Genomic DNA, 25855 nt, shown 5'->3' on the forward strand with positions numbered 1-25855 from the left:
TTAAAGTGAAATGTTATTATATTGTAAAGATGAATTTTCTGTAATTAGCAGTTCGTCAATACACTAAACAGGGCCACCATGGATCCTAGCTAACCAGGCACGAAGCCACTAGACTATAGACGATAAGCTAGCCACTCTCAGTGCGCACGTAGCCAGTGTATGAAGGACTCATCTTGTACTTATACTAGTGTACAGTCGTGAGCAATATAATGTACCCACTTTAGGACTCTGTCGCACTAACATATTTGACATTTAGTGAGACTTACAGTTCAATTTGTCAAAAAAGTTAAGGAGACATGGTACCAAAGTGTATACATATTAATGCTCGTGACCGTACGTAAAGACGTTACGTCCGAGATAAGAATACTGGCAGTGACATGGCTGTTCCGTACGGAGACGAGATATTGTTACATTACCTATTAAATAATCAGCTCGAAGAACAATTACCACCTTGGAATTAATACTTTTTTATTCACGTAATCAGACATCTAGTCATGATAGCCTTGCTGGAAGAACATTTGACTCTCACTGTAAAGTCGCAACGCATTTTCGAAATTATTTTTCGAATTTGGCGGCTTGGAAGATAAGACAGGTAGTTACTTCTGTAAAAAATTGGACCTGTCAAATCTTCGGGTTAAGTAAGCGGAAACCTGTGTATTCCTGTTAAAACGGGATAACGCTAACACGTTATCGGTAAGTTGGTAAGTAACTGCGGTCTGTGTCAACGTTTCGGTACAGAAGTTCGATTACCAACTGTAAAATATCTTAATTTAAAGTTTTTATTTAAATAAAGATGGAGCGGAGGGGACGGAGCAGCCCCTCACCTTTGATTTCAACCACAAATATCTCTAGTGTTACATAAGATATTAAGATTATTATTTATTATTATTTATTTATAAAGGTACATACAATATTACAGTGTAATCCAATGCGCTGTATGACGAGAAAAAAAGACAATATAAAAACTAATATAACACAAAATAAACAATGAATGAAAAAAGAAACAAAAAGAAAAATAAGACTATGAACATGAAAAACAATAAAAAATAAAAAATTACAATTTCAAAATTAAAAGGTATCACACAAAAAAAAATATTAAAATAGTAATGTAAAAAAAAACAAAACAGTAAATCATTAACAAATCTTCTCGCAAAAAGCCAAACACTCTCTCCATACACTCCACCATCTGTCAGCGAACACATCACAATGTGGTGTCGATTCCAACATTGCGGAGAGGAGACGCAAAGCACGCAACAAGATAATCCTTGATAAATAAGATATTCCTTGCGGAAAAGTCATTAAAAAGCAGGTTTCAGATCTACCTTCAGCCTGTTCACGTGAGTAAATTATGCAGTAAAAAACCAGTCAATTACCTTATTGTGCAACAGTATAAAACAAGCTCTTTAACTATTTTTAAAAAGTAATTCAGACATAATACGAGATCTACCAATAGAAGTGGTCATTGCTCCTTCGAACGACTTACACACGACATATATAATTATATATATAATAGATGCTGTCTGGCACGGACGACCCGCAGGTAAGTTACTATTTATATTATTATTTTTATGTAATTCTGTATGTGTCGCTTAGCTTGGTACTGGCGATATATCGCGTATACTACACCAATATATAAGTATATAAGCGCCACCACAATATATACGCGGTAAATCTAGAAACTCGTACCTAGTGTGTGCATACCTATACAGGGTGTTAGGGACACCGTAACGAATACTGAAGGGTATGATGAACTTGGCTTGACACGCGACCGCGTGTCTAGATTCAGACCATGATTCTGAGTTAATATCAAGTGGAATTTCCTTGTGGAAAAGTCATGAAAATTTTAGTTTTTTTTTTTAATTATTTTCAGTTCCATACTTTTGTGACGGAAAAACCCACTTAATATCAACTCAGAATCTTGACCTGAATCATTCCTCAAAATTTTCGTTACGATGTCACTAACTACTGTAGAGTACTTGGAATATGGACAATGAAATGGAAATAGTTGTGTAAAAATAAAGGAGTGTTCGTACGTGTACGTACGTACCGAATTCGTACAAAAACGCGATTGATGTTGCCTATAGTCGTTGTTGCCATCACTTCGCTGCCCTCAGCCGTAAAAATAGTAGCATTAACGTTTATAAACAGTGCGTACGCGAGAGTCGCCCGCATCACCCAGCATCTGTCCTACAAATTTAAACAAAACATCTCCGATATCCATATAAGATAGTGAAAAGTGAACACACGATTCAACATTGCCCATTGCCCGTTGCCACAAATACATCGTCTATACAATATTACATACTAATGTAATGTGAACAATTTATTGCCAACCATTTTTCAACCGCTACGAGTTCTAATTTAATAAATAAGTTCGTTTCTGCGTTAATATTCTATTAATACCTGAAAAATAAATTGTTTATTAGGTGGGAACCCAAACCTTATATAGAGTTTAGAGATGCAATTCAGGCGAACGTATCTTTCGTTTAAGGAGCCAATAGTATAAGTTTTATAAGTACTTATTTTTCTTTAGCCGTTGGCCGGTTACTACTTACTGATGTATGTACGTAATCGTTACATGAGTCATGTCTCAATAGTAACCCTGACACCAGGGTTGATGAGGTTGGGAATCCATCTCACAACCCACACGATAGGAGAAGAAGATCCGTCTCTTATTGCTGAGTATGTAACCGCGAATGTTATGAGTACCATAGGTCGCTCGATATGATAGTTTGCTAGTGTTACGAACCTGCAGTATCGAGCTATAGTTTGGGCGCGAGCAGGCCGGCCATCATGTCGAAGGTGTTCCCGTCGGGCGCCACTCGTATCTCGCCGCGGGGCGTGCGCACCAGCAGCCAGCCCGCGGCGTCCACGCCCGTGATGCGCCCCTCCACTGGGCTCGACTCGTCCTTGCTTTGCACTCGGATCTCCTCGCCACTGCAACCACCACGGATTCTTTATTATACAGTACTATGACAAGGCGTAGCTAGAACTAGGAGACAATTAGGCCCTGTTTACGTTGCATAGACTTTCCGAAAGCCTGAAGGACCTCCAAAGAAGAATAATCCACCAACTTAGTGTTTAAAGAACGACAGTCGCCGAGTCGAAAAGAATCAAAACAACAAATCAAATAATACAACCATATACGGTCATGAGTACAAATATGTATACACTTTGAAACCATGTCACATTAACTTTTTTGACAAATAAAACCGTAAGTCTTATTGAATGTCTAATATGATAGTGCGACAGAAACATACATCACAATACTTTTATATACTAAACTAAAGGGTCTCTCATCATACTAGAAAAGTTGCCGTTATAACAAAAAAAAAACCGACTTCAAACGCAAAACTAAAAAGCAATAAATAAATTTACTTCGCACAAAGTAATTAGTACGTATTTTCAATTAGTTAATTAATTTATAATTCTGAAGTCGGTGCCAAGGAAATGCTACAACGAAGTACCGATTCATATATTTTTCAATACTGATTGTTTTGTAATTTTTTGTTTGACATTGTTTTGTAATTGCTTTGATATAGGTATTAAACAATATTGTGTGTACATAGTAATTTGATATTGTAGTAGGGTTGTTGTAGCATTTACTTGGCACCGACTTCAGAATTATAAATTAATTAACTAATTGAAAATACGTACTAATTACTTTGTGCGAAGTAAATTTATTTATTGCTTTTTAGTTTTGCGTTTGAAGTCGGTTTTGTTTTTGTTAAAAATTTTATTTTATTTTACGATTTTAAGTGATGGTTAGACCGAGCAAGGATGCAGACAGACAGATTTTCTGATTTATATTCATATATAATAATATAATATATTATTAGTAGTGATCACAATTATTATTGATGAACATGTTTACATACACACACTCACACACGCGCTAACGCACACGAGCACACGCGCACGTACACACGCACACACACAGATACACGCACAAACACAGACACACGCACACACACACACACACACACACACACACACACACACGCGCGCGCGCGCACACACACGCACACACACACACACACATGTGTATGTGTACATACACACATGTGGTTGTCAGTGGAAGCTGCTATCATACACACTCACGCATACATATAGATACAGTAGATTTCGCGTGGTTCGCTCGCTGCTAAAGCAGCTCGCGTGTCCTGTTTATTCGAAACTGTCCCTCTTCGTATGGCGGCCATCTTGTTTTTCCGCCATTTTGTTTTATTTCACCGGCGACAGAATTTGACCAAGATTTAAATGGGTGTCGTGGAAACAAACAAAATCCAGGTGCAATAGGTTTGCCAGACCGTAGGATGTCTCCCTGATTGGGAGCAGTTTTCAAAGATGACGTTCCGATCACACCCCTATACATCATTTTTACCCCCAAGACATTTTCTGGAAAAACAAAATTTTGTATGGCGGCCATCTTGTTTTTTCGCCATTTTGTATTTTTTTCACCGGCCATTAAATTCGACCAAGATTTAAATAGGTTTCGTGAAAGAAAAATTGGTTCAGGTGTGATAGTTTCGCCAGGCCGTAGGGTGTCACCCTGATGCGGAGCAGTTTTCGAAAATCGGGAAGTATTTCCATACTTAACATGACGATCCGATCACAACCCCGATATATATTTTATATCCCGAGACATTTTCTGAAAAAACAAAATTGTGTATGGCGGCCATCTTGTTTTTCCGCCATTTTGTTTTTTTTTTTTACGCGCTATGGAATTTGACCAAGATTTAAATAAGTGCTCTGAAAGAAATATTGGTTCACGTGCGATAGTTTTGCCAGGCCGTAGAGTATCTCTCTGATGCGGAGCAGTTTTTGGTGACCAGAAAGTATTTCCGTACTCTACATGACGTTTTGAGTAAGCGCCCCATACATTATTTTTACCCAAACGGGTTTCTTCCAAAATCGACAAAATTTTGTATGGCGGCCATCTTTTTTTCCGCCATTTTGTTTTTTTGCACCGGCGATTGAATTTGATCAAGATTTAAATACGTTTCGTGAAAGAAAAATTGCTCCAGGTTGTATAGTTTTGCCAGGCCATAGGGTATCTCCCTGATGCTGACCAGTTTTCGAAGGTCGGGAAGTTTTCCGAAGCCTAAAGATCGATCCGATCAATATGACTTTACAAACGCACTAGTCGCTCCTACGATTTTTGAAAATTCCCCTCGATTTCTCTGGTCTTCCATCATCAGATCCTGACTTCCTTGACATGGGACCCCCTTGGGTATATCTCCTTTCAAACAAAAAAAGAATTATCAAAATCGGTTCATATACGACGAAGATATGCCCGAACAAACATAAAAAAAAAAAAAAAATATACGGTCGAATTGAGAACCTCCTCCTTTTTTGAAGTCGGTAAAAACGCGCGCAATTGGAGCGCCGCCGGTGGCGAGTGTTTGTACTAATTGAACTGTAAAAGTATACGACACACGTAAGCGTAACGGATGGAGATAACTGTCACCTAGTGACGCTAGGGGCGCTGATACGCTTAGCGACATCTAATAACTGGGTCGTGTACCAGGTTCAAGATAAATTATGAAATTCTAATTACTGAATAAAGAAAGATCTAAAACTAACGAAAAACACTTTTTTTACTTTTTTCTATTTAACTTATTTATGAATTTTATTTTAAGTGTGCTTTTTGATACAAATTCCATAGTGATTTAGTGTTTTGACGTTTAGTAAAAAGTAACTGATTTGAGTAGTTGGAAACTAGCCTACTCTATGGCGACATGGAGTAATACTATTATACTGCGGTCTCTACAGTTCCATACTACAAAAAATAGCGCCGGTCGCGAGCATTGGTACTAAATCTAAAATGTATGGACGGACCAGAACTAATACTAATTAATATATACATAAAAGGATGTGCAGAGCTTGTCTTGAGTCTTATTAAAAAAATCACACAGTTAATATACTGTTGCTATACTATAAAAAGTAACCAAAGAGCGAGAGACATTCATGCCATGGAGTTACTTTCGCAGTGTAACCAAAAGTGTTATAGGAATTGATTAGCCTAAAACATACAACCTATATAAATAAACTATACGATATAACATTCTCATATGTTTATATAACTTTCTTTGTCACTGTAGTAACGTTCACAGGCCACAGGGTTAAAAATTCAAGAAATTCGCATAACGATTTCGCCTATAAGTTGCAGAAGTCAACGACGCCACCGTTTCATGTGTGGCATGTTGGACATTGTAAGCAATAAGTTGGTAGCGGAATAGCTATGCATACATGACAGCCTGTACATGTTCTACTGCTGGGCACAGGCCTCCTCTCAATCAGCCGGAGAAGGAATAGGGCATAGTCCACTACGCTGCTCCAGTGCTCGTGTTTGGGCTTCTTTACAATGATTTTAGGGCGGTATTTATCGCTTACTTAGCATGTAGGTACTTTTATTAACTCAGAATGTCGGAAATTGCTAAGTATTTAAGGAACGTCGTAAACAGTGTTAGACGGACCATTGCTTTGTATTTCATATTTTATCCAGACTGGTCTGGCACACTGCTTAGTTACAATCCACAAAAGCGCAAAAGCAACAACCCTTAATAATTATCCACGCAACGCTGCCCATCTGGTGCTAATTCCTGTAGACACCATCTAATTTTATTTTAAGTTGTACCTGTCATTTTCTTATCCGCCGAAAAGGAAAAGGACGGATAATCGACAAGCTTAAAATTTATGGAACACACGTTAATTTTAAGCATAATTCTAAAAGGCCCTCTAAAAATTTTGACCGATAACCCGACAGAATTAAGTTCACAGCACACGTCAAACGGTTTGCATACCAGCGACATACCTATTTGATGCAGGTTATTCATTCGTCCACTCGTTCATTTTAAAATTAACAACTGTCAGTCATCTGTCCCTTTCGTTTTCGGCGGATAAGAAAATGACAGGTATAACTTAAAACAAAATTAGATGCTTTTGACAAGAATCGGGGCCAATATTCATATCAAGAAATCAAAAACATTCACAGTAGCAAACTTGCAACATGATGAGAAACAATAAAAACTTTTTTATCAAATTCGCAAAGCAAGCAATTTCGTAAATTCCTATCACTTACTCATCTGTAAGTTTTCTTCAAAAGGTGCATAAATCGTTTGTATGAAAAACGTTTTGCCTTCAAGTGGAAAGGCGAGCGGGTCGCGCATGAAGCAGCAGAAGTGCTCTTCAGTAACACGAGAGAACACAAGAAATACTTACTCGTGCAGCCAGTACTGGTAATACTGTTCCAGAAACGCGTCGACCCCGCCGTCTGAGGCTATGTACTCCAGAATGCGTTCCAGTTGCGAGCAGTAGCGGGCGAGGAACTTCTCTATGGACATCGGGGCTAGGTGGGTGCCATGCTGCGTGTTGTATTGCGATATGATGTCGTTCACGCACGTGGTCGGCACGCTGTTTGAAATGTTCACGCCGGTGCCTAGAACGGAGACATGTCGCTATGTTACATACTATTAAACAGAATGTCTGGTTCAGTACGATTATTCATTATATTCCAATAAGATAACAATTGAGAAGCTCGTTGGCGCAGCGGTAAACGCGCTCGGTCTGCGATTGTTGAAGTTAAGCAACTTTCGCAAAGGCCGGTCATAGGATGGGTGACCACAAAAAAAAAGTTTTCATCTCGAGCTCCTCCGTGGTTCGGAAGGCACGTTAAGCCGTTGGTCCCGGCTGCATTAGCAGTCGTTAATAACCATCAATCCGCACTGGGCCCGCGTGATGGTTTAAGGCCCGATCTCCCTATCCATCTATAGGGAAGGCCCGTGCCCCAGCAGTGGGGACGTTAATGGGCTGATGATGATGAAGATAACAATTGACAATCGTCTCAATGCGCGGTAAGAATTCGATCTGTCAAAGTACATAAGCTAGTGTTGTGACGTTCATTAGTATAGTGATGTATCAGTCGATATTAGATCGATTGATTCTTTTATATCTAACAATACATACATAAACAGCGTCACAAAAGCGAAAGTTACTGGCCCTGTGCCGGATTGCTTCTCAAACGGGGAGCACTAGTTCAAAACCCGCTACCGGACTTGCACCAATGAGTTATTAATTTAGCTTAAGTCTAGTGAAAACTGACATTCGAACACAGTTCATTCGAACATTATAGGCCATAACAGAAAGCTCGCTGAGATGTGGGTACTTAGTTCATCTTTCTCCACCAAGACGTACCTCTAACTACCCCAATTGGGATATCCTCGTGAGGTTATGTTATGTAAACAAAAAATATACCTACACATAAACGATTTCAAAGCTTGTTACTGTGGCTTAAAAATAGTATTACCAGAAACATTAACAATAAGATTATTTAATAATTAGAAACATACCAATGTCGATGATAACGTCGTCTGCCATGCAGTTGGCTGTGGTGATAGTGCCGCCGATCTTAAACTCGCGCCCGTAGTAAATATCATTCGGCCATTTTATCCTGGAAAGTATACACAGCTTTCACACCAGAGTGGTTTTCAATAGGCTAGATGACAATTGGCAACCTATACAAATAAGATACTTTTTACGAAACGAGAAAATTCTACACCTCTTCTTCTGTGAAAATACCAAGATGTCATTAATCAATATGGTCGTCGGACTATACAGGTGTTAGTGACATCGTAACGAATACTGAGAGGGATGATTTTGAGTTGATATCGAATGAAATTTTCCGTCGCAATATTCATGATATTTTTTATTCTTTTTAAATATTTTCAATTCTATATTTTTGCGATGGAAAATTGCACTTGATATTAACTCAGAATAATCAGCTGAATCATCCCTCTCAGTATTCGTTACGATGTCATTTACGCCCCGTACAAGTACGTACAGGCAGCCATACAAGTGCGTATGCGTATGGGTGTTAGTGGCACCGTAACGAATACTGAGGGGGATGATTCAGACAATGACTCTGAGTTAATATGAAGCGGATATTCCTGTCGGAAAATGAAAATTTTAGTATTTTTTAATTATTTTTAGTTCCATACTTTTGCGCCGGAAAATTCCACTTGATAACTACTCAAAATCATGGTCTGAATCATTTTTTAAAGTTTTCGTTACGATGTCACTAACACCCTGCATTTTACGTAATTCAGTAATTCTTAATAAAATTCGTAATAACACAAAAAAGAAAGAAAATAGTAAATAATTGATTTTTATAGTTTTAGACTGGTTTCTATTGTTAGATACGAATATTTTCTTTGACCCAGTTATCTGCCCAATTAATAGTAGTCTTATAGTAGTATCGTTATTTCCAGCAGGATCTGCACGACAACCGCGTCGCACGCAGCGCGAATGATATCGACGGCCTGGGGATTTGACCTGACTTATTGTAGATTTGCCACAGATGGCACTAACTACTTGGCCGGACAAAAAATGGGGAGCGCTGAAGGCTCTCACCCGGTTCAGCGAACGCTATCTACGTAGATAAACGTCGTACGGCTATTGGTCGAAGCGCGGCGCGGTAGTCGTGGCGGGAATACTGGTAAATGTTTGAATAATAGTAAACAGCCAGCTATTAAGTAGTTAACGGTGTAGTATAACTGGTTGGTTTTTATTTGTAGCAGTTGTCTGTATACCTGATATCAAGCTGTTCGTAGGCGGGCTGCGAGCGTATGGCGCGCACCGCCGCAAGCGCCGCCGCGTGCTGAACAAGAGGCAACGACGGAGATATCTTCTGCCACACCTGCAGGTCAAATAGTCGCATGTAAATCTCCTGCGAAACTAGCTAAACAATACGCGAAGTTCGAAATACGCGAAATAGGTGCCACCTAGTGTTCTTCTATCGAGTGGGTTGTGAGGTTGAGGACCAAACTCATCAACCCTGGTGTCAGAGTCATTAAAAACCCCTGACATTGGTTATGTAACGACTACTACTTACATCAGTCAATAGGAACCCAGCCTTACGTACATTATTGTCCTAACCAAACTAGGGCATCACAGAGTGATTTTGCTATTATGTCCCCACCGGGAATCGAGCCCGGGTCCTTCGGATCGTGAGCCTAATACTCAACCACTCGACCACGGAGGCCCATGTACCTAGTGACCGTGAGTAACAACATTTTCATTTTTAGTACCAATTCTCCCGCACAAAGCTGGCGTGCGTTACAGTAGCAACTTTTCAATTTGAAATTTGCGCATACAGAAGTAAGTGCGCAATGCAATGCAAACAAATGTCAAATAGCAATATTGCTTTTTTGATGAATTGCTTTGATATGTGGCGTTTTTAACCCCCCCCCCCCCCCCCCCCTATTGAACGTAGCACTTGAAATAAATGATAATTCAATTGAATTCTATGCCAAAAGGATCCTTTAGGGTAGCCAACATTACCTGCAAGGACATGGCCGCCTGGCCGGGTGGCGTGATCCAGCGGTTGGCGCCCCGGCCGCGGCCCAGCGCCTGCCGCCGCGCGATGGCGCCGACTCCGTGCGCCAGCGGCGCCCCGCCCGTGATCAGCATCGTCGACGGCACCACGTCCGCATATACCACCAGCCGACCCAACGACGCCGACGATAGGTTCTGTAAACATATTATATAAAAATAGCTTGATGCTTGACAGAAGAAGAGTACACAGGCTAGTGCAAACATACATATCAGGAAAATGTACTGACCTGACAGCTGTCATTCTAATCAAGCTATTTTAATGGGATATAAAGGACTACAAAATGAAGTCTAACTTTGGGAATTATATTTACATTTCAATCGTCAAAGTTTGACAATTCTATTTCTTAGCATAGGTAGCTTGGACTACCAAGGCGATTGAAATGTAAATATAATTCCTGTCACTGTCCTTACCTGTCAGTACCCTCCAATCCTATTACTGACACCTGTCAGTAATAGGATTACCTAAGCTAGTTTTATAACAGTTTAAACACGTCAAGTAAACACTCACATCAAAATATTCGACAGTGGAGAAGTTCTCCGGGCACTCATAGACGTGAACGGGCAAGAAAGTGCTGGACGGCGGTTCTAGAGGCGCCTCCCCACGCAAGCACCACTGCAGCGTAACGTCACCCAGCTGGTGCAGACGAGGTGACACCCCCTTGCACCACCCCTCCACTAGCGACAGCTTGTCCTAACAAACAACCCACACTGTCACCCTCTAGCGTACACTACATCTACTAAGAAGACCTAGCCAAATTGCAAATGTTCTTATGTCTATAATCGCTAAACTATAACCCGCCCGACTTAAAGTTGAACAACATGGCCGCACCGCATCGCAGTCTCCTATGCTTCTATCCTTTTCTGACACTCAGGGCCGTTATCTGCAAGAGCGGGATAGTGGGAGCGCGATTGCACTCCGACCGCCTCGTTGATTGCGCTCACTTTGGTAAATGACGGTTATGAGTGACAAAAAAAGAAGCATAAGAAAGTGCGATGCGGTGAAGCCAGATGTTGTTCAATCCTCAAATACTGCGTCAAGACGAGGCGTCTGAATTCACACAGGTTATAAGTTCGCGAGTGTAGACGTAAGATTTGTCACATAGCTAGGCCCTCAGGACTCATCTGTCACGATACATAGATTTGGAAATTAATATACTTAGTCTAATTACTAATGGCTTTAAGTTTTTGAATTCCAAGGTACGAGTATACCGACGAGTAGAAACTACAGAAATTGTATCGAAGTAAAAGCAGTTGTTGAATGCGAAAAGCGATAAGAAACAGTTGCTGTAGCAGCTTTGATTTTAAAGATATTGAGAATACCCTAGTGCTTTTTTCCAAATGATGATCAGTTTAAAGTTAAATATCGCTCGATTGTAACCAAATCGACAAAATGACTTAAATTACGGTCGGCAAACTGCTAATAATTATGTTGATTTTATTAAATTAGGGTTAAGAATAATCTCGATACAACTATTTGTCCCTAATATTTACACTGATTATCGTGACAGAATATTCCCAGGTTAACAAACACATGCAACACAGAGATAACGTACAATTTATCTTTGGAATAACAAATATTTTGTTTTTAGTATTGTAATTCGTAAGTATAATAATCACAAAGCAAAGTAAGTTAATGTATGTCAATTGATTACCTAATTGTATCCGTCCAGATTACAATTAAAAATAGAATTAAAATTGAAATTTGGATTTATTTTATTTTATATAATATTTTTAGTTTTATGAATTGTGTTGTATGAAGAATACGGAAGGTAGGTATTGTGACTGTTGCAAGTGATAAATCTTCGATCTAGCGGTAGAGACAGTAATGTTTTATTTTAGTCAGGTATTATAACTTACAACGAGGGACTTTCCAGGCGACTTTCCCCAAAATAATATAGATGGCGTTGTACAGATTTAACGTGAGAATCACCTATTTGCATATATAAAAATAATTGTTACTTGATATTTGGATCAGGTATGGTATAGAATTATGTTGCTACCTGTATTGCTCCTCTTTATTTTGATCTAAATAATAAAGGGTGGAAGATGTGTTGTGCCTGGGTGTAATAACAAGGATCATCATTTATACTCAAAAACAAAGATAAAAAAGGCAACTATGTACAACGCCATATTTTTTTTTGGGGGGGAAGGTACCCTGGAAAATCTCTCATATAGCCGGTTGCAGACCGCGAGTTAAGCTAAGTTAATTTAAGCTAAGTTCGCGTAACTGGCACTCCTTTCACGTTGCATAGTTATGTACCGACTGCAAACCATGCAAACACTATGGAAAATTTCGTCACTCAGCTTAGCGCTCTGTCTGTAACCGGTACTCAAGTTTTACAGTGCTCTGTGGTAGCGTAAAATTAAGCCCAAATTACAAATCCAATTGATAAAGAAACACTTACAACTCGCACCAACTGTTATATAAGCGAACATCGCGTGCATAAAAATATTTATAATAAACAAATACCAAATCGTAAGTAGATTGCTGGCGTAATAATTATGCGTACAAGTAAATTATTGCACCGGAGATTCCAAGAGCGTAAAGGTTACGAAAAATGTACTAGGGGCTAAAAAAGCCACCTTAAAGCAACTCACCTAAAAAGCAATATTGCTATTTGACATTTGTTTGCATTGCGCACTTACTTTTATATGCGCAAATGTCAAATTGCAATATTGCTTTTAAAATAAATTGCTTCGATGTGGCCTCTTTTACCCCCGAGATCCTTATTTAATACTTACCTTTTTACATAACTCACACGCCTCCAAGATTTATTATTATAATGTATAGGTTATTTATGCTACTAATTTCTATACTAGGAGAATAATCAGGAAAATATTATGTTTACGAGCTAAGCAGCGCTATCGTAACATACAGATTTTTGGTATAGTTTACAGCAAATGGCTTAAGCTACTTGTCCCTGAAAATAAGCTATTTCTAAACTCGCTATAGCTTCTAATGTTTTCCTTCAAGTTCAGAAAAGTAATAGAGTTATTTGAAATCCTTGTTCTTCTGGAATCTCCGGCACTAGAAGCGGTAACAAACGGATAGATACGGTGTGAAGCTAGGTGTGTCTCACCCGCCATCACACGGTCACGTGGCCCGGGCCCGTCGCACGCGCAGGCCACGCCGCCTAGCGGACAACACCCCATGTCACTCATACTTTACTCGGAATACGCAGCACTATGCCTTCTTAGACACTTCCAGAGAATATAGTGATGCTATGCGCTTAGGAAAGTTCAAGGTTTTACAAGACGACTAAGGCCCAATGCAGAAACACGGGATCACACAACACGCACGAAAACGGGATCAGGACATACCCCATATCGTAACGAATACTGAGGGGGATGTTTCAGACCATGATTCTAAGTGGATATAATGTGCAATTTTCCGTCGCAAAATTCAGGATTTTTTAATTTATTTTCGATTTTATACTTTTACGATGGGAAATTCCACTTGAAAGTAACTCAGAATAATGGGCTGAATCATCCCCCTCAGTATTTGTCACGATTTCACTATCGGAAAATTCATGAATATTTTAATGTTTTTTTCTAATGATTTTCAGTCCCATGCTTTCGCGACGGAAAATTCCACTTGATATCAACTCAGAATCATGTTCTGAATCATCTCTCAATGTTTTCGTTACGATGTCACTAACACTCTGTATATATCCTATTTAACGTAGCATGATTACTTTCGCAAGACAGGCATAGTGCGACCCCTGTCTCTTTCGCACTAAAAGTAGACAGTCTCATCCGAAAGAGACGAGAGATATATCACTCTAAACATGCTACGTTATAAGGGTATAGTTATTCTAATATTCATCTGATCACCGCCTAATATGTCTGAATCCGCGCCCAGTCATAATGTGCTGTCTGCGCTGAGCCTTAATTTAATTACAGGCATGGCTACCAAATATCGATTTTAAGGGAATATGATGTACGAAGCAACGTGCAACGCTGATCTCTATGTAAATAGAGACATTTACCTCAGAAACACGGCTTAAATAGTATAATAACTTAGGTCATACATTTTCTATTGCTCTATATAACATACGACTTCACAAATATCGTCACAAGACCAACAGGGAGGAAGCTAGTATGCTGGTGATCTACACAACGTGTAAGCGTAGTGTCTCTAGAATGCATAGTGCTGATTGTCCTCATGATAAAGCTTGAAATATATTTATTTTCTTACAATAACCCTTTAATATCATACATGATGGTGACCTGATGACGGTGAATCTAAGAAGCGCATCTCATAAGTTCTTATATTTTTTTTTATAATTCAATATTTTATCTAATAGTACGCAAGATCACAATCACAGTTTACTCATTTCTAATTGCCTACTTACATCGGCGTAGACGTTTATGTTTCTATAATTGAATAAGCGAACTTAAATTATAGCAACTTGGCCTAAAATAACTTTTTGTACGATGATCAGAATATTTTACCTACAATACTCGTGAGGCAATTGTGAGTAATAAGAATTATCTTACGCCTAGTTGCCGGAATCTTGAAGCATTTGAAAAAGAATCGTTTGAAATTATAACACAGAAATACCTCTTTATAATATTTATCACATCAAAGGAAATTTATGTGGTCAATTAATGGTGCTGATTACACTACACACCAACTAATTTTATTTTAAGTTATACATGTCATTTTCTTATCCGCCGAAAAAGAAAAAGACGGGTAATCGACAGGTATAAAATTTATGGAACACACGTCGATTTCAGACACAAATTTAAAACAACCCTCTAAAAATTTTACATTGGCCAATAACCCGACTTAATTAAGTTGACAGCACACATCAAACGGTTCGCACCTATTTGATTAGTCCGGGTTATCATTGATTCACTCATTCATTTTAGTTGTCAATCATCCGTCCCTTTCCTAACCCCACAGAATTATAATTAAAACACATAATAACGGGTTCTTACCGCGTTTAAATGGAGATATGAGACTCCCGATATTTCGACACTGTTGCAAGTGCCATGATCACGGGATGACTGATGAGATTGGAGTGGAGTAGGAACTAAGTTGCTAAACGGGTTGCATGCATATCAGCGAGATGCTTAATATATTCGCATTCATTTTAAAATTAACAGCTGTCAAACATCCGTCCCTTTCCTTTTCGGCGGATAAGAAAATTACGAGTATAACTTAAAATAAAATTAGGAGGTGTCTGCAGGAATCGGGGCCATTGTGTTGTTTTGTTGTAAATAACATCGTATGTGTATCACAAAATAAAGAAACATGAACGTCTAAGTCGGCCAGCCACTACGATAATGGAGATGCGCGATCGCAGTATACAGACAATGCGCCTTACCACGTGGTTTCCAAGGAAGAACCCGCGGGTGTAGTCGACCGCGGCACATTCCTTCGGCTCCTTTACATGGAGCCCTAAGATCTCCCCAAGGATTTTATGCATGATCTCCAGGCGAGCTTCGTTGCTCTTCACGCCTTCGTCGCCTAGGTAGTCGCTTGGATCCGCTTCTAGATGGATCTGTATGTGAAATAGATAATTTTGAGTTTATTTTAAAGTCGGAAGACCTAATGTCGAATTGTTTAACTATTGTGTCTGGAGATCTCGGCCTTAGGGGATTAAGCTCTGATAGCTGTAAGAATCCTCCAAAGTTACAGTAAATGTGGATTAGGTTTCTTTTATTTTGCAATTAAATGAATACATAACTTAAACAGCCTGGGTACAAGTTTCCTCTCAGCCAACCGGAAGGGGTATGGAGCATACTCCACCACACTGCTCCACTGCGTTTTGGTGGAGATGTTTGGACTTATAGCCCGGGACCAAAGGCTTAACGTGCCTTCCGAAGCACGGAGTATCTTAATTTTCGGGCAATCAGTTACCCCTTACCAACCAAAGGACAATCTCACAAAGTGAATTCAACAATGTCGCCATCGGGAATCGAACCCGGACCTCTAAATCGTGAGCCTAGCGCTCTAACCAGTAGACCCCGGAGGCTGTTTCGAAACGATTTCGACTTTTCCCAAAGAGGTTATTTTTATTTTGCTAGTAAATGAGTACAATAGAAAAAGGGTCTTATGGCCACGTTGTCCAAATTTTACTCTTTTTTAAATCAATTTAAAAATGAATAAGACTTACCTGTGAGAATATTGCGATGCCGCTGTTGGTGAGATCGGTGGCCTGCAGCAATGAAGGCGTGTTCCAGGTCTCCTCAGACGCCAGCACTTGAATATCCAATTCGTGGCCCGGGTGCCCTGTGTACTTGGACGGCCTAAAACGTATACAGCTACTTAGCATACTACTATGTACTATACGTTCCCATTGAAACGGAGCAAGTATTGACGGCGCAGAGGGCTTAGCCAAGATGCAAACGTATCTGTGTATAATGGCTTACCTACATATATTTATTTATTTATTAACCCTTTCAGACCCAGACCCTTAGAAACATAATATCTTAACCTAAAATACATATTTAACCATGGTATAAGAAAACCAGAATTGCTCAAAACGGACAGCTAGCATTTCAAGGTTAGCCCAGCTGACGTCATCTCACACTACGTTGTCATTTCGAAAAAAAATAATTACCCACGTCCAATGTTTTTAATTTACTTTGCAAGGAAATTTTGTAATTTTAGTAAGATTTACGTTACAGTTTTAATGTTTTTTTTTTTTATATATGTGACAAATAACAGTAATTAAATATAATAGTCAGTAATTCACTTAATTTTCAATAGTAAAATTTACGTCCTTGGAATGTTGGAGATACCAATTTAATGGTAACACAGTGGTAACACTTACGTCATCAACGCTAGCAATGGCGGCTTGTCATAGGATTGAGCATACCTGGTATTCTTATATATACCATGTATTTAACATAATAAAAAATAACAATGACACAAAGTAGGCACTTTTTGTTCTGTATCGGTGGTGCACGGTGGGGATCTACCACAGAAACAGCGATACACCACGCCCTTCGACTTTTTTTATTACTCGCACGGTTTGAGACGCCTTGTCTATAATGCAAGTAGCATTGAGGCAATAGGAACATGCATCTTGGCTAGGCCCTCAAAGACGTATAGGAATCAGTGAAAGAGCCTCGTCTTTCGCTTACTGAGACTCTCTCGCTCGCTATGATTGGTCAAATGCGCAAATCTCAACTCCTCTCCGATTCAACGGAAACGCAGTCTTAGACTTTACAAAAAGAGATATTTGGTATTAGAAAAATAGACCGGAAGGAACACCGTAATGGCAATGTTCTTATAAGATAGTGTATAATGTTATTTCACTATGAATATAATAAAATTGGCTAGTTTCGAACTAGTCAAATCAGTTACTTTTTACTAAACGTCAAAACACAAAATTACTATGGAATTTGTATGAAAAAGCACACTAAATGTCGTACTAATAATTACCTTTTCCTTGATTAAAATTCATTAATAAGCTAAATAGAAAAAAAAAATGGTTTTCACCAATATGTGTTTATTTAGTAATCAGAATTCCATAATTTATCTTTGACCTAGGAAACTACCCAATAGTAAATATTCTAAGGTACCTACAGGTCTATTTAACTAATAGTATTCGAATTTCGAAAACAATAATATTGCTAAATGTGAATTTCATGCTTATTTTCTAAAGTTGAGAAATATATTGTAATGAATAATATTTGAATTATAATTGTGCTCATATCAAAGTTTTGCATGCTTCATAACATGCCAAACTTAGAGAACACTATAATTATTGGTTGTAATTACAAGCAATAAGTTCCGAAGCATAACAAGCAAAAATAAAGTACATTATAATGAGTATTGTACATGTATAGTGTAAATAAAAGATTGTATGATAAAGTACGCAATTGTAAACTTCAAAAGCTCTAGCTTGCTTCTTAAATTATCATTATCAAGCTCTTAAATTATCATATGACATAAATATTGATCAGGGGGTCTAAAACACATTTGCGAGAATCTCAAATAGCAATTTAGCTGTTTTAGATGAATTGCTTTAATGTGGTCTTTTTAGAACCCCAGAAACTTAACAGAATTACAAATGAGTTTCCTATTTTATAGTTGAATATATTTTGCGTACCGACATATATTAGCTTCCTGACTTGCTCTGCAAAATTCATCAATAAAAAATTACAGCGTAGTATTGAAAAGATGTGAAATTAGTATTGTATGTTATTTATAACCCCTAAAGCATAACACATGGCGAAAAATACTTACTGTCGATCACTTTCAGTCGAGAATTGTTTTTTGGCAGGCGATGCCTGGTAACAGAATATGTGATGCTTCATTTTTACCGACTTCCATTTATCGAATGTGAATTGGACAACCTCATTTTCGCGTATCTGCGCCGAGAACAAGATTATCAGATGATTAGAAATATACGATTTTAACTAAAGAATGTTAGTTCAGTAACATGGCGTAATCTGTTTATTTCAGTCGCAAATATTACATAACGGCGGGCCCAGGCCTCTCCTCAATCAACTTGGGGAAAATCACACGGAATAGTTCTCTTTTTTAGAATTTTTTGATGAAACGAACATATACCTCAGCAGTCTTATAGTAGGGCAGCACAGTGTGAAGCAGATCCGAGCACAGTGCCAGGAGTCGGCCTCCGTCTAGCAGGTGGGCTAACAACAGCGGCGCACACCGGCCGACGCACCCCGCCACCGCCACCAGCGCCGCCCGCCCACGCCACGCCCCCGCCTCCAGGGCTTCGCGGGACACGCTGTATAACGTGTACCTGAAAAGTACATTAATTTTATACCTTCTGAATGTTGAACACCCGGTGAAACTTCAACATTCCTTTTGTTCCTAAATATATCCCACCTGTCGCAGTCCAAAACTTTCCTAAGTGACGCCTCCAAATTATCCCTAGCAGTAATACTATCAGAATAAATCAACACATTCGGTGATTTTGTATTCACTAATGGACGGCAATCTTTCGTGGACTTCGGCGTGCTGTGCGACTCTTTATGCGGCACTTCCTTCAGCGCCGGCGCGCCCTCTATCTGCGCCTGCGACTTCTTTAGACCACTCGTACTAACTATCCTCTTATGTGTTGTTACTGATTTGATTTGACTAGATATGTTGAGTAAGGAAGTGGATAGTTGACTTGTACCCTTCTTCAGGTCTAATTTTAAACTACATTTCTTTGGCGTAATGTTGTGCTGAATTTCTACAGTCACATTATCAAGAACTAATTTCCTGTCATCTAGTTCTATGTATTTCTTCTCTGGAGATTTCTCAGGGGTTTTATGAACTGCCTGAGAAGTGCTTGCTTTGTTTTCTTCTGGTTTGTCCTCTTCTGTCAAAGACTTGCTGGTGTTGACACTGACATCAGCTAGAGTGACACTCTTTCTGGGTGGTGCATCTAAATGGATTTCATTTGTGCCATTCATTTCTATGGCAGAACTTCGAGAATCAGACTTGACATCCACAACTTTGGACAGTTTCCTGAGCAGAGCTGCATGTAATGGCCACTGGAACTCACCACTGGGACGTTTCAGACCCTGTTGTATGTCATTTCTTAAACTTCGCATTGAAGGGTCTAGTGCTTTATTTGGTTCCCCTGATAACTGTACAGCTAAAAGAAAATTTATTACAATTGTAATGTAACATGTTAAGCACTAATGTATAGGCATGTAACAAAAATATTGAATGTGCAATCTTCACTACTAACTCTGTATCCGAACTACTGGTAACTTGTGATCTATGACAAACTCTCCACCAACAAAGTTGAACCCCACCACACTCAGATGCTCCATGTTGGTCCTGAGCACTATTGCTAGATGTGACCCTGCTTTCCATGCTACTGGCTGCCCAACTGTATCCAACTGAAATTACACTGGTTATTTTTACATAATCTAAGAAAAAAAATTTGCTTATAAAAGTTATTGGTTCTTTTTAAGAATGTTGTTCATGGAACTATAACTGAAAAAAAAAACAATAACCACATACATGAAAAGGTCAAGACTTCTTAATTTATATTTAAAATAAAAAAAACAAAAAGATAGGTACTATAGTATATAAAAGGTGGATTAATCTCTTTTATGGATCTCCTTATTTCAACCTTGTTTAGAGTTCGATTAGAGAAAAAGGATTTCATTATTTCCAGTCACAAACTAAGACGAAATAAAAGATAATTTTAAAGTCAAAGGAAAAAACTGGAGTGAAAATTTAATAAATGAACAAAATCTTACATTAGTGATTTCTTGATGTGATATCACTTCATGTGGGTCCATCTCACACTCAAATAAAACATCAACGTCCAGGTCCGTGACAGGTGATATGTCACTGGAGCCCAACGGCAGGCCTCCACAACAGGACACCCAGTCATTGATCTCGATGCATTGAGTCGGTTTCATACTACATATCCTAGTGGCATTAGTGTAGTCTAGCAGATCACACAGATATGCATTCTTTGGATTTGTACATAATTTTGAACTTAAAGTTGGTGTTTCTGTAAGGGAGTGCCAGTAATTAAAACTTGGTAGTAAAATACAATTTTTATTGAAAGTATGAGTACTTTTCATAAGTATAAAAACTTTAAAATGTGTATTGAGTACAAAATTTGGTTTTCGAAAAGTTAATGTTAACAAATGATAATAAATGCAAGTAACTGTACAAAGTGTAAAAAACTTGTAGCAAATCTAAGTGGTGTTAATTTATAAATAGTATTTACCTGCAGCGTTTTCAGGCACTTTGCAAAAAGCGACGCTGGTGTTTCCATTGAGGAATTCCAGCAAGCGAGCGCGGAACGACCTCACGCGCCAAGTCTTTATAAAGGTCATCGCGATATAGAATGGCGTGAACAGCATCTTACCGGCTCGCACTGCCTGCCCCCTACTCACTGATACACCATCTGCTACTAGTTATCCAACTCAAGCTACGAAATTGGGTTATCGATTCTAAAGTCCATGGTTACCCTAACAAATCTAATACGCATAACACAGAAACCTGAGTTAACGACGTAACAAAAAAAATACTACTCATAATATAGCACGGTTTCACAACTATTCAATTAAATTGAGACGGCTTAATGATAAATTTAATGAAAAAAAACGCAAAATCCCAATGATAAAACTTGGATCACTCGCTACCAACCAAAGCTACGATACGAGCGAGCGCTACGAACTTGCACGTTCCGTTTCACCTACCCATTCTGACATTATTTATTGAGCAACTAGATACTGCTAAACTGCCTTTACTTTATTTGCCCCTAGAATATTTTTACAAATAATATTATTTTATTCTAAAATTTTGATGGCATTTCTTCTGGTAATTGTTACAATACAAATATGTACATTTGAAAAAGTATTTGAGTGTAAGGAATCGTATTGTCAAAAACTGTCAAAATATACCTAAAGGCGCGTTCGTAAATGTTGCGTTTTAGATTTTTATCCATTTCTAAGTACTAGGTACGTTCATTTCACACACATGGTTTGGGGAAACTGAATTACGATAGCTTAATAATGCAGAGTACCTGCATACAACAGGGTAGATAATACATTTTATTATATACACCCCACTGTACATAAGCCCAAACACTAAACAGCTTGATCTAGATGCAGGGCATGCTGTTTAGGATACATTAGAGCTCGGTGGGTTACTAATTAAAGTTAGCACTGAAAAGTCATAACCAGTCGCATGGATTTTATCTTTGCACATTATTTTGTAACATAACATAGGGAATATATTAAGATTTATACTGATGGATCTAAAACACAAAATAGAACCAGCTTCGCCTATTATAACTCTTTTTGTAAAATTGGTAAAGTTTTTGAATGCAATAATCTGATGTCGATTTTTTCTGCTGAGATTCTGGCTATTATATACGCTGTCAATAGTATTTTGATAAATTCCTGGAATAGTAACAAGTTTTTAATTCTGTCTGATTCTATGAGTTCTCTTCAAGCTGTTTCTAAGAAATGTCTTAATGCTTCCATGAATTATTTAGTGTACGAATTAAGAAAAGCTGTTAAAAATGTCTATAATGCAGGATTAACCATAGAATTTTGCTGGGTACCAGGCCATTCGGGTATACTTGGCAATGAGCTTGTTGATACTCTTGCCAAGTCTACAGAGAATGTCTCACTTTGTGACTTTAAAGTTCCTCAATCAGATCTTGTAATTTTTCTAAAAAATAATATGATTAAGCGTTGGTCGTTGTATTTAGAAGCCTCTAGGCAAATTAAAGGTAAATGGTTAGCTGATATTGCTCCAGAACCCAGTACAAAAGCCTGGTTTGAAAGGGGTTCTTTGTTTCTCGGCAGGCATTTTATATCCGCCATCTGCAGGTTACGGATAGGTCATTGTAAATTTCCATCCCACCTAAACCGTCTGAAACTGAATAACACAGCAGCATGTACATATTGTAATAACTCTGTAATTTGTGATTTAGATCACATTATGTTTGTATGTAGTAAATTTAACTTGCAACGATTATTATTTATTGGTTTATGTAATGAAATATTAGATTGTGATAAAAATAATATTCCTTTTCCAGATAACATGAAAAATTTGCTTAAATTTAGGGAGATTTATAAATATATTTACGACTTTTTTAAGAATACTACGGGCATATTGTAAATAATTTAAAAAAAAAAAGTTTGATTAATTTATATTAGTTTAGATTTATATATTTTTTCTTTTATCTGTAAATTAATTGCAGTAACTGTTAATTTCATGTGTTAACTTCTTAAATTTCATGTTTTAATGTGCCGTATAATATTTTTTAAGTTCATATTCTATTTTTTTTTTTTCTTTCCGTTGTTGTTTTTTATATAGCATAATTTAAGTTGATCTGTAATTTTTTTAAGTTTAGGATACTCAATTTTGTTATTTTCATATTGTTATGTGTTCCACTTTTCGGCCAATGGTCTTGTAACCAAAGCCGCAATAAATTAAAAAAAAAAAAAAAAAAACATAACATAGCATCACGCCTACCCCCGAAGAGGTAGACAGGGGGTATGTATGATACACTTCTGTAACATCTGATCTCTTTTAATAACTTACCTTTAGAACTTCTATTTTAGCGTATCGGAGCTTGTATTTCATTGAAACATTAGTTAAGTTACGTATCGACCGTTGAAACTCGGAAGCATCAAAATAGTCACCGCTACCACTTCTCTCAAGTGCTCCATTATTATATTTATTTATTTAATTACGGGTTGATATATCGCTAATATAATCGGCGTTAGTTGCCTTGTGTAGGTTATGTAGTAGATAGGTAAATACATCTACCTTTAGCACACTGTAAGGCCGTTATTAATCTAAATTACCTACGTGACTAATCGGGGTTATCTAGACACCTCTCTCTCTCAATGCCTCAACGCGTCCTACCCACAGGGGTTGAGCACAGACACGTCAAGAAATAAGAGTTCTTTTAGGGCATCAGATCATCAAAATACGTACTTTTTACCTGAGTAAAAGAAGAGCTTCGATACTAAATAGGAAACCCCTTATTTTACTTGCTAGAACATAATCTACCTATTATATAACCAATTTATCGCTGTTATCGTCATCAGCTGGTGCGATACAGCGTTCAAAACAGCTCTGTTTACTTAAACTAGAGGTCAATGCATAATGCATTCCGGAAAGCGAGGACCTACTCCAACAAACTCGTTGCGTGCGTCACATCACATGCCTACTTATACTATAAAGATGCCATGTTAGGCGCAGGCCTGACAGAAGGGGCCTGCGCGCATTATGTACCTAGTTACCTACCTACCATAATAATGTTCGAGAGGTCATAAACAAGACATGCGCTTAAATGCTTAGCGGTGGCACAGATTGGGTAGGTAGGTACCTACCCCCTACCCCCTGATTTCTACCTAACTAATAAATGCGGAGGGAGGCCCATGTTGCTCTAAGCTTGCGAGGAGAACAAGCTAAACGTATCTATTCTCCTTGCAACCTCGTAACAATCGAAATCGTAATTCCATGTTTGAATTAAAAGAAACAACTGAATAGGCTAGAAAAAAATATATATACTTATTACGGCTCTGGTTACTAGACCATTGGCCGATGAATAGAGTACTTTCCAACTAGTCAAATTAGTTACTTTTTACTAAACGCTACCTATGGAATTTGTTTTAAAATGCATACTGTGACGTCATAGAGAAACGTCATAAATGTCAGACTTATTACGTTTGTATTGATTAAAACTCATAAATAAGTTAAGTACTTACTTAAATAAAAAAAGAAAATGTTTTCGTTAGTTTTAGGTATATCTTTATTTAGTACCTAATCAGAATTTCATAATTTAAGTACCTATATTGAACGTAGTACACGATCGAATTCTTCAATAAGTACTCATATATTTTTTTGTGATGATCATCTTAACAGGTCACTAGTCCGTACGACTGTATTCAATTTATGTTAGTAAGTAATGGAAATTCACGCGAGAAGTAGGTATACATATAAGTAGGTACCTAGTGGGCAAAACACAGTAGATAAATAATAATAAAAGCCCCCAGGGCTATCTTTTTAAATTGTTATTATAAGTGTCCGTATCTCTACCACAGAAAACTGAGCCAAATTGCATTCGACCTCTAGAGCGAAAGTCTTTTAGGAAAATCTTGCGATTGAGAGATAACTTTGGAACGCAAAACCTCACCCTAATGTGTATATTTATTAGATAATTACGTAATTGTCGTCAAGTGCACTTGCACACGCCCCCTAACGCGTTGTTTCCATCTAGGGAGGTCCTGATAATATAGTAATGACGAGTCTAAAAGCAACCGAACGAAATTTTATTCCGTTCTCTATGATTTGTCCATTTCGATCTATTTGTGTGGACGCACGTAGGTACTTAAGCATAAAATCAAGTTCTCACGTACACTTTTGAGTTGAGTGGGTAGTTATGCAAATAAATAAACAATAAAATGTAAACGTCTCACCCTACGCTCTTAACATCTGTCCGCGAATCCAATAGTTCTTTAATTACATAATCTTAAGAATCCAAATATCTCGACCACTCTCTCTGTCAACCCCAAAATGGATTACGGGCGATCTCTACTGTCATCTATTCTGCTACTACTTACTATTTTAAAATGTAGGTAGGTACTTAGGTACGAACCTTTACAAAGTTGGCACTTTATGAAATCATACTTACAAGTTACTCACGACCGCAATCCCTAATGGGGTGGGCAGAGCCGCAAGTAATCGGAAGATGACTTGCAACCGCGTAAGATATGATAAAATAGATATGATTTACCGTATGGTGACAGGGGGATTAAAAACGCCATATCGAAGAAATTCATCTAAAAAAGCAATATTGCAATTTGACATTTGCGCATATAAAAGTAAGTGCGCAATGCAAACAAATGTGAAATAGCAATATTGCTTTTTTAGATGAATTGCTTCGATGTGACCTTTTTAACCCCCCAGCTCATCACTAATGAACTGGTTAACTGCTGCTTTTTATGACATTCCAAGATATATACATACAGCTAAACACGTTCTAATTAT

The 25855-nt window shown here is 38.1% G+C and overlaps 2 protein-coding genes across 2 annotated transcripts; one reads left to right on the plus strand and one right to left on the minus strand.

Moving 5' to 3' along the window:
* Positions 1–1159: 1159 nt before the first annotated feature.
* On the minus strand, positions 1160–21486 carry LOC126379869 (biotin--protein ligase). The gene is made up of 15 exons (XM_050028840.1): positions 21066–21486; positions 20584–20843; positions 20064–20217; positions 19211–19967; positions 18929–19124; positions 18602–18726; positions 16521–16653; positions 15729–15905; positions 10904–11086; positions 10342–10530; positions 9591–9697; positions 8352–8452; positions 7225–7441; positions 2750–2937; positions 1160–2403 (listed from the first exon to the last, which is right to left on the minus strand). Exons 1-14 carry the CDS (start codon positions 21199–21201, stop codon positions 2763–2765), a joined length of 2910 nt encoding a protein of 969 aa, XP_049884797.1. The 5' UTR covers positions 21202–21486; the 3' UTR covers positions 1160–2403; positions 2750–2762.
* Positions 21487–21948: 462 nt separating this feature from the next.
* On the plus strand, positions 21949–25785 carry LOC126379751 (uncharacterized). The gene is made up of 3 exons (XM_050028568.1): positions 21949–21962; positions 22072–22844; positions 25775–25785. Exons 1-3 carry the CDS (start codon positions 21949–21951, stop codon positions 25783–25785), a joined length of 798 nt encoding a protein of 265 aa, XP_049884525.1.
* Positions 25786–25855: the final 70 nt, after the last annotated feature.

The sequence above is a fragment of the Pectinophora gossypiella genome, chromosome Z (assembly GCF_024362695.1).
Source record: "Pectinophora gossypiella chromosome Z, ilPecGoss1.1, whole genome shotgun sequence".
Classification (NCBI taxonomy): domain Eukaryota; kingdom Metazoa; phylum Arthropoda; class Insecta; order Lepidoptera; family Gelechiidae; genus Pectinophora; species Pectinophora gossypiella.

Excerpts from the sequence above, each read along its gene's own strand:
- LOC126379869 (XM_050028840.1), bottom strand. The coding sequence starts at position 21,201 with ATGCTGTTCACGCCATTCTATATCGCGATGACCTTTATAAAGACTTGG. Across the intron at positions 20,218-20,583 it reads CACATCAAGAAATCACTAAT|TTGGATACAGTTGGGCAGCC; the intron begins GTAAGATTTTGT and ends GTGTAATTTCAG. Across the intron at positions 11,087-15,728 it reads TCTTCCTTGGAAACCACGTG|GACAAGCTGTCGCTAGTGGA; the intron begins GTAAGGCGCATT and ends GTTGTTTGTTAG.